Source organism: Amia ocellicauda, chromosome 7 (genome assembly GCF_036373705.1).
Source record: "Amia ocellicauda isolate fAmiCal2 chromosome 7, fAmiCal2.hap1, whole genome shotgun sequence".
NCBI lineage: Eukaryota > Metazoa > Chordata > Actinopteri > Amiiformes > Amiidae > Amia > Amia ocellicauda.
In genome coordinates, this window is record NC_089856.1 from 2,738,593 (window position 1) to 2,751,636 (window position 13,044).

General features: G+C 51.7%; 1 protein-coding gene across 6 annotated transcripts in view; it reads left to right on the plus strand.

Moving 5' to 3' along the window:
• elavl3 (ELAV like neuron-specific RNA binding protein 3) overlaps positions 1-13,044 on the plus strand; it is a 37,303-nt gene that overhangs the window by 13,436 nt on the left and 10,823 nt on the right. For 3 of the 6 annotated variants that reach the window (XM_066707889.1, XM_066707892.1, XM_066707894.1), the window contains exons 2-5: positions 4,715-4,934; positions 5,384-5,487; positions 9,492-9,645; positions 10,566-10,794. In XM_066707889.1, the coding sequence (XP_066563986.1) occupies positions 4,715-4,934; positions 5,384-5,487; positions 9,492-9,645; positions 10,566-10,794 (707 nt within the window). The remainder of the gene's footprint in view (positions 1-4,714; positions 4,935-5,383; positions 5,488-9,491; positions 9,646-10,565; positions 10,795-13,044) is intronic. The other 3 variants (XM_066707891.1, XM_066707893.1, XM_066707890.1) reach the window with 2 other exon arrangements.

Sequence of the window (13,044 nt, forward strand, 5' to 3'; positions counted from 1 at the left end):
TGCACTTAAACCCACGTTCGGCCTCACTGTGTGACTTTGCGACGGGACGCGTACTTTGCCCCCTGGTCTCTCTGCTAAAACAACTATTATTGAATCATGTTCCATATCTGTTAATTGGATAATGAGTAAAATAATTACAGATCGTTTACAATAACTTAACCGAAGTATCGCCACACAACACGCACAAGAACACACTCCCATCCCCCCATAGTTCACGACCGCATTCCCCGGGCTGGTGAAGTAACCGAACGGCAACAATGATGGCAAAGTCTTGTGTTGTTTTTCCGTTTTTATTTTTTTGCAGTGGAGTTCATAGCGTTTTCTTTTTTCTTTCACTCTCTCTCTTTCTTCGGCACACACTTAATGGCTGCCGCTTTCCCGGCGTTCTCTCTCCGCCGGCTGTGTCAGCGCGCCGGCTTTGTAGTGTCACTCACTCGCAAACAGCGGCACCGGGAGCTCGGCTCTCCGTCTCTCCGGTTGCTTGGGAAAGAAACAACACTCGACTGTTCCTGGGGCGCCCGAGTCAAAGCCTCGCTCGTTCGCCCCGTGCTGCAGTCGGGGGGCCGTCCAAATGTCAGGACAGGCCTGCGGGGTCCGCACACACACACAAACATCCTCACCCACATCGCCGCTCGCCCTCTTGTCACGTCATGGGTGCTGGCATCACTTCTAGGAGCCATTTTGCTGGCTGACGCCGTGAACGCAAACATGTCTGTTTCTGTGTTTTGACTAGGAAATTCAGTACACCTCCAGATCCAGCTCACTGCGGAATTCGGGCTGTCGTTAATGCCATCAGCGTCTGGCGGTTAATTAAGGAGATGGTTGACCCCAAAGACAGAGTGATTGAGTGAAAGCGAGGGCCACTACGCCCTGTACGAGAGCACAGGCTCTCGAATGCAGAACTCCACTCAACAACGCAGCGAACACTTGGCAAGGAGCTCTGGGTTGGCAGCAAAACTCATCTCTACCTACCGCTGTACCGAAACCAGATGATGGAGAGACCTGGCAGGTTTATCAGGAGAGCGGCACAAGTTCGGCTGGTTGAAAGGGCCTCCAGTCTGGCATTTCTTTATTGCGAATGGTTGTTCCTCGGCAGTAAATGAAAATTCACCAACACACTTTAACACACTCACACGCACACACGCGCACCACTGCGGCCCGGAGCGAAATCACCACAACTAGTGTCGACTACAAAATGGCCTCCCATCTCCCCCCACCCACACCCCCACCCCTGACAGCGCTACTGCGTTTGTAACCCAGCCAGCGTTTGGATAAGAGAAGATAAACTCTCAAAAAGTTGGGAGACGCCCGGGGGCTCGCTCCACTTCCCTGCCGCTGCTTTTTCAAATTCTTTATTCCCTCCCCCCGTCTTCAAACCACTTCTCGTGCCAGGTCACCCTGCCTCCCCATTGCGTTTGTTTACCCATGATGGTGCAATTACAAAACTCCACACGGGAGAAAAGCAGTGAGCGTGCCGTGTACATGCAAGAAACAGGCCACAGAAAACACGCACGCACACACGGACACACACACACGCAACCCCGCACAACCAGGGGACCGACTTCCACAGGGCTCCTGTCAAGTGCTCTTAGTGTCTCGCGGTAATGGTGGAAGAGCCAATGCAAGGAGATATTAGCAGCGTTAGAGTGAGGAGTGGGGAGTACAAGAGATAAATAATACACATACAGAGGGAGAGAGAGAGAGAGAGATGGAAAGAGTTTCTGTGTCGTTAGTTTCTAGTCCAATTTCCAATCACAACCCACAATTCATCTTGCCTCACGCCTCTCGTAGGCGAACTGGCACCCTACCATCCCATCCAGGGGTGAAACAGATGAGGGGGCCGAGAGAGAGAGAGACAGAGCACACACACACACACGTCAGGGACAGACATGACATGCGGTAATTCTTTAAATCAAGGCTGCATGTTGCATGTTCCTGGCACACACAACACGGCACCACGAGTGGCAGGAGGCGACCCCTCCACCCTCTCCACGCTGTGACCCCGCAGAGCACGGCGTATAAATAAATACCCCACCCCACCCCCCACGCCACCCCCCGGGGCTTTTTGAAGCTGGATGGGTTGTGACAGATGCCTGTTCGCAGAGGCCTCGGACCGGGAGCACGCAGCTGAGCAAGACAATTGGAGCCAGGGGGTGCGGGGGGGTGGAGCGCGGTCCCCTTGGTGACAGAGCTGGGGGGTCCGGGCCCCTGAGGGCGAGGGGACCGAGAGAGAGAGCCAGGTGGTGACGGGGCGGGGGGCAGGGATTAAAAGGGAAGCTGGGGAGGACGGCCCCATCACGGGATTTTTGAAGCTTCCTCTTTTTTTGGGGGGGAAGGGGGTTTATAGTAATATTAAAGTACAAGCTCAGGTGTTGATTAGTTCCCAGACTACTCCTGGAACCCCCCGGGAACTAAGCAACTCCCCCCAGTTGCAGAGTATCGTTTCCTTGCGATGATGCATCTTTAACGCGCAGTCAGGCGTGTCGACACGATGCCAAAAGAGAGAGGGGACATCTCCGTCCCAGGCGTTTTTAAGCCGTGATTAAGTTATCCCACCAAGATCCTGCGGATCCTGCCGAGGAGTGGTTTAGAGCATCCAAACAGCCCCCCAGTTATTGGATTAGGAACGGGCCTCCCGGAGGTTAATCACAGGAAACCAGGGGGGTTGCGTTTCGGGGGCAGGAGAGGATCGAGAGCAGAGCGGTGGAGGATGTGTAATAGAAAGTGAAACGCGACAACCGGAGAGAGAGAGGTTTTCCATGAGGCTACTGAAGGAAGTGGGGCTGTGTCGGAGAACAGGGTTTGTGGAGGACGGTTGTGGGATAAAAAGCGCCCAGGTTTTCAATCCCTGCAGCAGATAACCCTCTCCTGTTGATTCCTGCAACTAATCCGCCCCCAAAAAAGATTGAAAGCCGCGTCTCTTACAAGAGCAGCCACAGACCTGTCTCTCTGTCCTGTATTTATTTAAAACATAGAATTGCATCCCTCCAGCTTTAGTAGCAACGTACGGCCCTGAGGATCCGGGAGGTCTCAATGAACAATAATATACATGAGAAGAATTAAGCGCACAGTTTTTGTACTGTCCATGTCAATTTATTCCACGTCCTCACAGCTTCTAGACACAGAGAGGGGGACACCTGCAAGTCAGAGACGCACTGATGTTGCCGCAGCCGTCGGCTGCTTAGCTGTCATATTAGGGATACGGCACAGAGACGGACAAGCCCGGCAGAATACCCTGTGTGCAGAGAATCGGTGCATCAAACGCTTACAAACGTGCTTTGTGTCAGTTATAGATATTATTATTATTATTTTTATTGACCTTATAATTAAACCTGTGCCCTAGCATATTAAAACAATCATTCATCAAAGTAGTGCATCGTCCCTTCCTCGCCCACGGTATCAACACCCTTGTGCACTTCTGTCTGCATGCAATTCCAAGGCGATGGTTTAGGCAAGGTTTGAGCCTGCTCCGTTTGGTGCTCTGTGTCTTGCCACCGCTACGTCAAGGTGGATCGCCTCAGCAGGGTGAATATGATCAATGAAGTCAGTTTCTCCCTGGATTCTCCTTGCTTTCGTAAAGACCAGCTGTGCACAGATGTTAGCGCCGCCTGCCCGAGGGGCAAAGAAACGGGCGATCAAATATGCAACAAGACCAGGTCTGCTGGGTGTGGCTAAGTGCCGGAGAAAGGGAGGCGGAGGGGTCAGGCGGAATAAATGGTGAGATAAAGAACACAAGCTGATGGGATTTTTTTTCAGCTCAGCTAAAAACCCTCTTTGCCGCAGTCAGCACATTTCCTAATAGGAAAAGGAAAAAAAATGGGGGAAATAAATAAATAAATCAAATGCACCAGCGACTGCATTTTCTCTCCGTCTCTCTCTCTCCCTCCTCTGCGCTAGTCTTCTCCCTGTAACCATCCATCAGTGTCAGAGACTGGCTGATGTAATGGATTTTGACAGTCAATGGCTATATTCGCTGGGGTAGGAGGTGGGGGGGGTGTACAGGCTACAGCAGTCACACTGAAACTGAAACAGTGGCATCTGGTGAGCGGCACAGTGGCCAGGGGCACCGAGGTAGCTGGGAACAACGTTTCCAACTGCTGCAGTATTTTTTTTTCCTTTTTATCTTTATTTCTTCTGTAAAGGAATCTTCCAGAGGTTTCTATTTAAAGCCGCATTGTTCCCTCCGTCACTGCGTTTTCTCAGGACATGCAAAAGCATTCTTCTTCTACCGAGATGGTCAGTCATCTTTTAAATATGCCACGACTGAATATATAAAGTCTCAGTCATCACAATGGCATTGTTAGGGGTTTATTGGTTTGTTTTTAGGTCTATTTCAGAAGGGGTCAGTCAGTTACTTGGCACAGGTTACATGACAACAAACCCAAATGTTTTTCTTCACTGGTCATGTAAAAACAAAGGCTCACATCATCCAAGTTGAGCCCTGGCCCAAAACGCTAGGTAGCTCATGTTGTTGTCCAGGCATAGATGCAGTTTTAATACTGTGCAGCTCATCAACACAACATTTCTTCAAATAATCTGTTCTAGGTCTGTTTTGTTTTGTTTTGTCCTACCCTATCCTTCCCAAAAAAGACATTCACCTCCGTCTTACAACACAGCCCAGAGAAACAGGTTGACCATGGAAAGATGTTTGTGACAATAATGATTCCACAGAGCGTGTAACCCAGGCCTCTAAACGGACTGTCCTTCTCTTCAGCAGATAATCAGTACAATGGAAACTCAGGTGTCCAACGGTCCGACTTCTAACAGCATCCCCAACGGCCCTGTCATCAGCACCAACGGCTCGACGGACGACAGCAAGACGAACCTGATCGTCAACTACCTGCCACAGAACATGACCCAGGAGGAGTTCAAGAGCCTGTTCGGCAGCATCGGGGAGATCGAGTCGTGCAAACTGGTCCGAGACAAGATCACAGGTAAGCCCCCCCGAGTCCCTCGCGATGCGGAGAAATCGCAGCGTCCGCCGAATCGCAAATCGCAAAAAGTACAAACCTGCAAACGATCACGTCTCGACTTACAGATAGTAGACAGTGGCTGCTGTGGGTGAGATGAAAATTGCGATTTGCAGGCAGGTCCAACTTTTGATTGGGCCTAAATCTGCTCAGTCTTCCACCTGTAGGCGTGGATAATTCTCCCTACGTGGTGTCGCTAGCAGTAGTATAGAAGCTGTTGTGGGCTGGCCAACTGTATCTGGGGTTGGTATTGAAAGGTGTGTTATCTCGGACGCCCTTTGGTCTCTCACTCAGCTACGGGAGAAAGCGTGTGAAAGAGACCCCAACACATCACCTTGGCCACATTCATATCCCAGTGCTGTCAACACCTACACGACTGAATACAAATCCCTCCACTTTGTTTTGTGTTGCAGGTCAGAGTTTAGGCTACGGATTTGTAAATTACGTGGACCCCAATGACGCAGACAAGGCGATCAACACGCTAAACGGACTCAAACTGCAGACCAAAACGATCAAGGTACGAACTCCACGTCCCGTTCTGGACAAACGGCCGGGACTCCAACCCACTCGGATTGAAGGGCTAGAGAGGGGCTGAGAATGGGGGGAAGGCTTGGGGAAGGAGGGAGTCAGAGAGAGGAACAGATGCAGTCAAGAAAAGCCAAAGGGGAGGAAAGTGGAGAAGGACAGAATGACAGGGGGACAGACTGCATCAGAAAGGAGAGAAGAAGAGGAGGGAGGGGAAGGGGCAAGGCGGAGGGGTAAAAAGAAACAAAGAGCTTCAGGACGAGAGAGAGAGAGAGAAAGTGAGAGAGGAAGAAAGAGAGAGGGTCAGAAGGCAAGGGGTGCCAGCATGCAGAGCCCATTGTGATGGAAATGTAATGAAGGCCGCCTGACTCCGAGGGGGTGAGGGGGTCAGTCTAGGCTAGGCCCCATCTGCCTCACATCCTAGTTAATTAGACCTCCTTTGTCCCATTGTTGGAGCTGGGATGGGGGGTGGGGGGCTGTGGCTGTGGTAGCACTTCCCCCTGGGGTAAGAGATTTAGAGAAAGAAAGAAAGAAAGAAAGAAAGAAAGAAAGAAAGAAAGAAAGAAAGAGAAAAGAAATGAAAAGAGAGTGAGAGTGAGAGAAAGAAAAATCAGACAGGACGATTAAATGTACCCCCCCTACACACACACACACACACACACACACACACAGAGCATCTGAAGATCACACCTCCAGACCTCAACGGCAGGGCGACAGCAGAGAGAGAGAAAGAGAGAGAGAGAAAAAGGAATGAAAAAATGAGCCCAGAATGCCAATTATAGGATTAGCAGCCATATGGCCTCTCCAAAACTGAGGAAGACCATCTGTACTGTGGGAGGGGAGGGAAGGGAAAGGGGGGGCAAGGTTAATAAGCTGGTTCTTTTATAATCGCCCCCCCACCCCTCCACACCCCAAAACCTCACAGCTACCCCCTTTAACCTCTCCCACCACTACCCATCCCCAACTCCGTCTCTACTCTCTCCCTCCCTCCCGAAACCCGACCTCAACAATGCCGAGCAGACAGCTGCCGTTTTTGTTTTTTCTATAATCACAACCCACCTCAATCAAACAGGCCTGCTGACACAACCTCCCCTCATCCCTCCCCTGTGCCAGAACAAAAAGAACGAGCCAAAGGAAGAATGCAGGTTCCCTCCGCACTGTGGCAGCTCAGACATACCTGCCTCTGTGTCTCACGCACTAGTGACGCCTGCACAAGGAAACCCTAACGGAAATCCCCCTGCTTGGCTACACCGGGCACTGGAGGTCCAGTAGGTTCAAGCCAAGCTACAGTTCTACTGATGCCTGACCCCCCAAAAAGTACCCAAACCCCCCCCCTAAACCCCACCCTCCAAAGGAGACACGCAGCGGGATGGCCCAGTCTTTCTATTTCATTTGGAAACTCTGGTCTTTACTGACGGATTTACAGAACACGGCACAAATCCTGAGATGGGTCTTTACTCATTCTCACCTGGTAAGCCTTACCAGCTGATAAATACCACCCTGGCACCTCTGTGGGTGCAGTGTTTGCCAGTATAGTGAGGAGGCCCCCAGCTGGACTGTCGGGGACAGGGCAGAAGAGTCAGTACAGGTCCATCGTCCATCTCCACTTCACTGTGCAACAGCCGGCGCCTGTGAAGGTGTCGGCCCATGTCCCTGACCAGGTTAGACTGCAAAACTGCCAGACAGCTAGTGACTGTGTTGGGAGAACGCACACGGGTACCAGCAGCCCACGAATCCAATCGGATCATGGTGCCATCACCTCGGGCGGGCGGGATGTCCGGGCTGGGTTTTTACTCGCCCAGAGCCGACCGATCTGGCCCTGCTCCGGGGAGAGACGAAGGCAGGAGAAAGGCAGAGCAGGCCGTTGCTAGGTTGCGATTTTGCCTCAAGTCTGGGCAGATGCTGTTTACTCTCTCAACATGGTTACCGAAGACTCCCAACAGAGCACCTTAAGGAAGTAGTCAGGCCGTGTTTGTGTGTGTGTGTGTGGGGGGGGGGGGGGGAAGTGTGCATGCGGTGGGCGGGTGTGTCCCGACTGAGCGTCTGTGCAGGCTGTGTTGTCTCGGTTTTCCACCTTCCGCACTGCGCCGCCAAAAGCCCCCAGCCTCCCCCGGGTGCGGGACGAGAGGTGTGGGGACCGAGGGGGAGCTAGTTAAGCTCGATTTAATGAAGGGAAGGCTCTGGAACCGCAGAGCTCCCCTGTGAGAACACCTGTGGATTTCGCGTCGGTTCACGCGCACCAATTTCCCACAGAACTGGGGTGATTTATTAATGCTCAGCTCCGGCTGCCACACCTGCCGAGAAGTAGAGCTACAAAGCTGCACGCCGAGCGGCAGAGAAATGAACACAATCCACCCGCCTCTGATGAGTAGAGTTGGCCACATCCCCCTGCAGTACAAGTAACATCACTTTTAAGATGGACCCATATTGAACTACTGCCCTTGACAGATCCTCGCTGCCACTCTAAGTGCTGCTGAGCACGGAGACACTGCGGCCGAGGGAGCTGGGGGGCGCCGCAGCGCAACATGCAGCCCCGGCACACAGACACACTCGTTTGTTGGCATTTCGTCTTCTCGGCCACGTCAATCTCATCTTATTCGGTGATCGGTTTTGATCTCCAAAGTCTGAGCTCGAGCAGTGCCACCCCCCCCCAGGAGGTGGGGAGTGGAGCGTTAGGAGGAGGAGGGAGGGTTATCGGCAGCCTTCGAATGTAGCGCACACCGACAGATGCGTAGGCCGGGGGTTGCCGTGGCGACGGCAGGGATGGGAAGAGGCTCATGGGACTGAGGTGTTTGTGTGCAGCGAGTAGTTCCCCCCCAGTGCATTGTGGGATAGAGCAGCCGTGCAACGCTGAGCTGTGTGTGTGTTGAGTGTGGGCATGTGTGTGCGTGTGTGTGCGTGTGTGTGTGTTGAGTGCGGGCATGCGTGTGTGTGCGTGTGTGTGTGTCTGTGTGTGTGTGTGTGTGTTTGCGTGTGTGTGAGGGAGCCAGCATCTGTAATGGAAAATTACGAGGTAGCCAGCGTGAAAGGAATAGAGCGAGGCGAGGATAGGAAAGGGAAAAGAAAAAAAACATACTGGCTTGAGAGATGAGGAATATAGAAAGCAGCAAGAATAGCTGCCTAAAGCAATGGCTCAGCTCTCAGACACCACTCCGCCTCTCTTCCATCATGCTATGAACCCTCCTAGCAAAGCCTTACAACCAGAAGACCCACGACGAAGGCAATTTGTTTTTATTTCTGCTTGGTATCCGATTGTATCCTGCAAACCCCACTGAGTCCTCCTCCTTCCAACCCACAGTGCAGAGCCCTTTCTAGAGAACATCTGTTCATAGACTGACTGTAGATAAACCTATTCCTCTTAGTTTCAAACAATGCACATTTGTAGCCATTTCAACACAAGTTACATGACGATGACACAAGGAAACTATACATAACTCCTTAGTCCCATCTACTGCAGGAGCAGCACAGTGTCGACTTTAATGGAAGAGACACGTGTTGCAGCAGGAAGAAAAAACACATCAAAGGGAAGGCAGAATAATGTTGTTATCCCAGTGTTTCAAGCACTTGAAACGAATCGCTGGTCGGTAGTGGTGCTGTGGCAGGGGTTGGGGTTGTGCCGGAGGTGATAAAGCTGAGGGTAGAGGTGAGGAGGGAGACAGATAGAGGGAGGGAGACCTTGCAGCGAGCAAATGCTGAATAACGCAACTCACCTTATGTACAGTGAATAAAAAGGTCACGGCCACGCCCAGCCCACCCCATACTCCCCTGCCCTTGCAGCGTCTCACGGGACGGCAGCATCTGACAGCTGGGCTCTTGTGCGACTGACATCAGGTGCTGTTTTCAATCGTGTGTTGTGTCAGCCAGTCTTGGAGATTAAAAATCAAGTGGCGTCTCTCTCTCTCACTGTTGACCCGCAAGTATGTTGAGTTACAGACCTATCTTTACACTGAACGATGATGATACAATCCAAGCCCTAACGCCCCCGCGCCTCCGCAGGTGTCCTATGCCCGGCCCAGCTCAGCTTCCATCCGTGACGCCAACCTGTACGTCAGCGGGCTTCCCAAGACCATGAGCCAGAAGGAAATGGAGCAGCTGTTCTCACAGTACGGCCGGATCATCACCTCGCGCATCCTGGTGGACCAGGTCACAGGTACAGCCTTGACTCACTCCTCCTCCCGCTCGGGCACTTCCCGTGCGGCTGGCCGGCTCGCTCACTCGCGGCCCTCGGGGGTCCGCCTGTGGACAGACTGGCCGAGACTGAAATTGGCCAGGAAGCTAAGCAGCCAGCAGATAAGATTCATTCCCTCCAGCGCTCGTATGTGCGCCACTAGGGATCTGCAGTTTTTCTCCAGGCTGCTTGTTTAAGGGACTCCCTTTTCAATACTGATAGAAACATCACATTTCTCTGGAAATGACTGAACGAATGAATGATAACCTGTGTGGGAAGTCAGGAAGGACATGTAGCCAGAATTTGAATCCCAAAGACTGTTTAAAAGCATGTGTACTGAAGAACTGGCCCTTCCCCACACACAGTAAATGCACGACAGACTAATGGTAGCAGACAGACTGGCAGATATCCACTTCAAACGTTTGTTCTCCCAGATTGGGAGCTGAATTGGCACGCGTCTCCATGGTGGAGAGATTCTGACTCCTTCTGCCGGGAACGCTTGCCAGTCCTGAGGTGGTTATGCTGCAAAGTCGCTTCAACTTTGTCTGCAGTTGTCTGCCTGTACGTACAGAGGCAAGAGCTGCCACTCGAATAAAACGGAGCAGAGATTCGTGTGTAACTACGCCCGACTTCTGTAGCAGCTTCTCCTCAGTAAGAAAAACACAAATGCCTTTTTCTTTCCAACAGTTTGATTTGAACAGTGGAATCCTCGTGTGCTTTTGTTTTGTTTTGAATCCGGTTTCCTTTCAGAAAACTAGAAACATTTCGAGGATTCCCCTCAATAATCTTCTGCTTCTGGGGATTTTGATACGCTTCAAAAAGCGGGGAGGAGGGTCCCGCAGAGGGGCGAGAGGTCGGCCCGTACCCCACCAGGTCCTAACATTACTGTTTGTGCCCCGGAGCAGGCATATCGCGAGGAGTGGGATTCATCCGGTTCGACAAGCGCAACGAGGCGGAGGAGGCGATCAAGGGGCTCAATGGGCAGAAGCCACTGGGCGCCGCCGAGCCCATCACCGTGAAATTCGCCAACAACCCCAGCCAGAAGACCGGCCAGGCCCTGCTCACACAGCTGTACCAGACGGCAGCGCGCCGCTACACTGGACCCCTGCATCACCAGACGCAGAGATTCAGGTACAGACCCGCTGACACCACGCCGGGGGGGGTGGACAATAGGTGGGAGGAGGATTATTGTGACTGATGTCTCCCCAGGTATTAGAGAGTTGCAGAGGTGGGGGTAACGCATTAAAAATTAATAGATTAGTGCACTCTATTCCAACAGATCCAACCCCCACCCCAGTGGAGGCTTTCCTGCAATCCCAAACTATAACCAAGTGCACCAAAGCCGCCGCGGTTATCCCCGGTGCTTTATTAGTTGTTGTTGTTTTTTGTTTTGTTCCCCCTCCCCACCCCCCGAGATGTTTTTCATGTTACTGTCAGTGGATCTCAAAGGTTTTTGACATTTACGCACAAAAGCCTTCTTCCCGAGGAGCAAACGGGGAGGAAAGCAGCGAGGGTTTGAATGCCGTCTGCCTCGCAACCGCTTCCTATTCGCCGCAGTTAGCACGGCGCCACAGAAAGGTCACAGTTTGATAAGCTCTTAGTGCGTCTGATAACCCTGACAGATTGATCTGTGGGTAACACAGCGCCGGGAGACACAAGCGCGAAGGTGCGGCGCAGACGTGTGACAAGACACTGCAGGTAACGCAGCGTGACATAAAGGTCAGGGTTTCACGTTTGACACCTTGGCGCACTGGTGTGTGTTAGTCATGTTATAGTGAGAAATACGGCGGGAAAAAATACACAGCTGAGGTGCAGAGGGGAAAAAAAACAACAACAGAAAGACAGAATTACAAACCGCCACACACGTGTGTTATAGATCGAGAATGAAGTGTGACTCCCCGCCACGCGCCTAACCCGTCGATGCTTAACTCTTCATCGGCGTCTATGACTCAAGAACACGGAAACTTTTCAATTTAATTAAACGGAAACAACGGTGGATCAAATCGGATATGTAAGATAGCGTTTAAACCCACTCGACCCGGCTATTACCACCAATTGAGCGGTTTTAGCTCTCGAGCGAATTCTGACCGGCTTGTTTTATAACTGGAGCAAAATTCACCAAGAGGGCTGATTAGCAAGGACTATTGTATCCAAGCACCTGCTCCACTGTGCGCACCATACAAACACTATTCCATGCTTTCTTTTTCCTCTTTTCCCCAGCTTTAAAAAGTGCAATTTTATTTGCAGCGTTTTCTTTATTTACGTAGTTCTTTTATTCTACGTTGCTCGGCTTAGAATACGAACAATGGTCATTAAACACGGGCACAAACAAACCATCTCTCGCCCCGCAGTCTGCCGGCTTCCCCTCAGCCACAGACGTCTGCTTGTGTGCGATTTGTTATCAGACACTGGAGTTTTTACCCCCAGAAGCACCGCAGTTAGAACTGAAAGGGCCTTCGTTGGGGAATAGAGATCTCTCTCTGTTGTTGAGATCAGAAGGACCTGGTCACCAGTCTCAAGTGCTCTGAACCCAGCTGCTCCTGAACAGTACGTGAGAAATGTGTTCAGAGAATCACCATGTCAGGCCGAGAATGACGTTGACGAGCACAGGCTGCAACTTCCCTTCTTTTAAATGCAAACCAATCCCTCACCTGCTCCCTAACTTATACAAGGAGCAATCAGTAATGCTGTACAGACTCCCCTGCAGTGGATCAAGTCCACTAGTGGCCAAGGGACCTCTCTACCCCTCTTGCCTTCACTGCTGGTCCCTCTGACTGCTGGCAACAGTGAACAGTCAAGACTCTTTTCTCTCTCTCTCTCTGTCTCTTTCCTTTAAACTGCACTCTCACTCTCTGCACCCTGCGGGCTGTCGGTGAGAGCGAACTGCATCAGATGGCAAACTGCCACCAAGCTAGGGACAACATTAACGAAAAGTCAAAGTGACGCCAAAAAGCAGAGAGGATTTCTGCAGGGCTAGCTAGACAGAGCTGTCTGGGGTGGGGGTTACAGCGGGAGTTGTAGGGTGTGGGACTACAGTAACTGGCAGGGTGGCGAGCCTCGGTTATAACAGTTGTAATAGTTCTCCATTGAATGTCAGCCACCTGAGGCAGAGATGACGGATAAATGCCTTTATAATAACGGCAACAACAACGGGGCGTCGGTGAGATCGGCCCCCCGTAGAACGGTTTTTAACTCATTTCACCAGCCAGATTGGACAGATTGCTTTTTGCTGCTCCTCTCACATGGGTGCTGGAAAAACCTCATCCCAGGCTGGCTGAAGTGAATGAGGCTTTAAAAGAAGGTGGGGGGGCAGTAAAATAACGTTCATGAAGCCTCCCCGCCCCGCACCGTCACTTGAGCGGCCGGACCGTGAACGAGAGC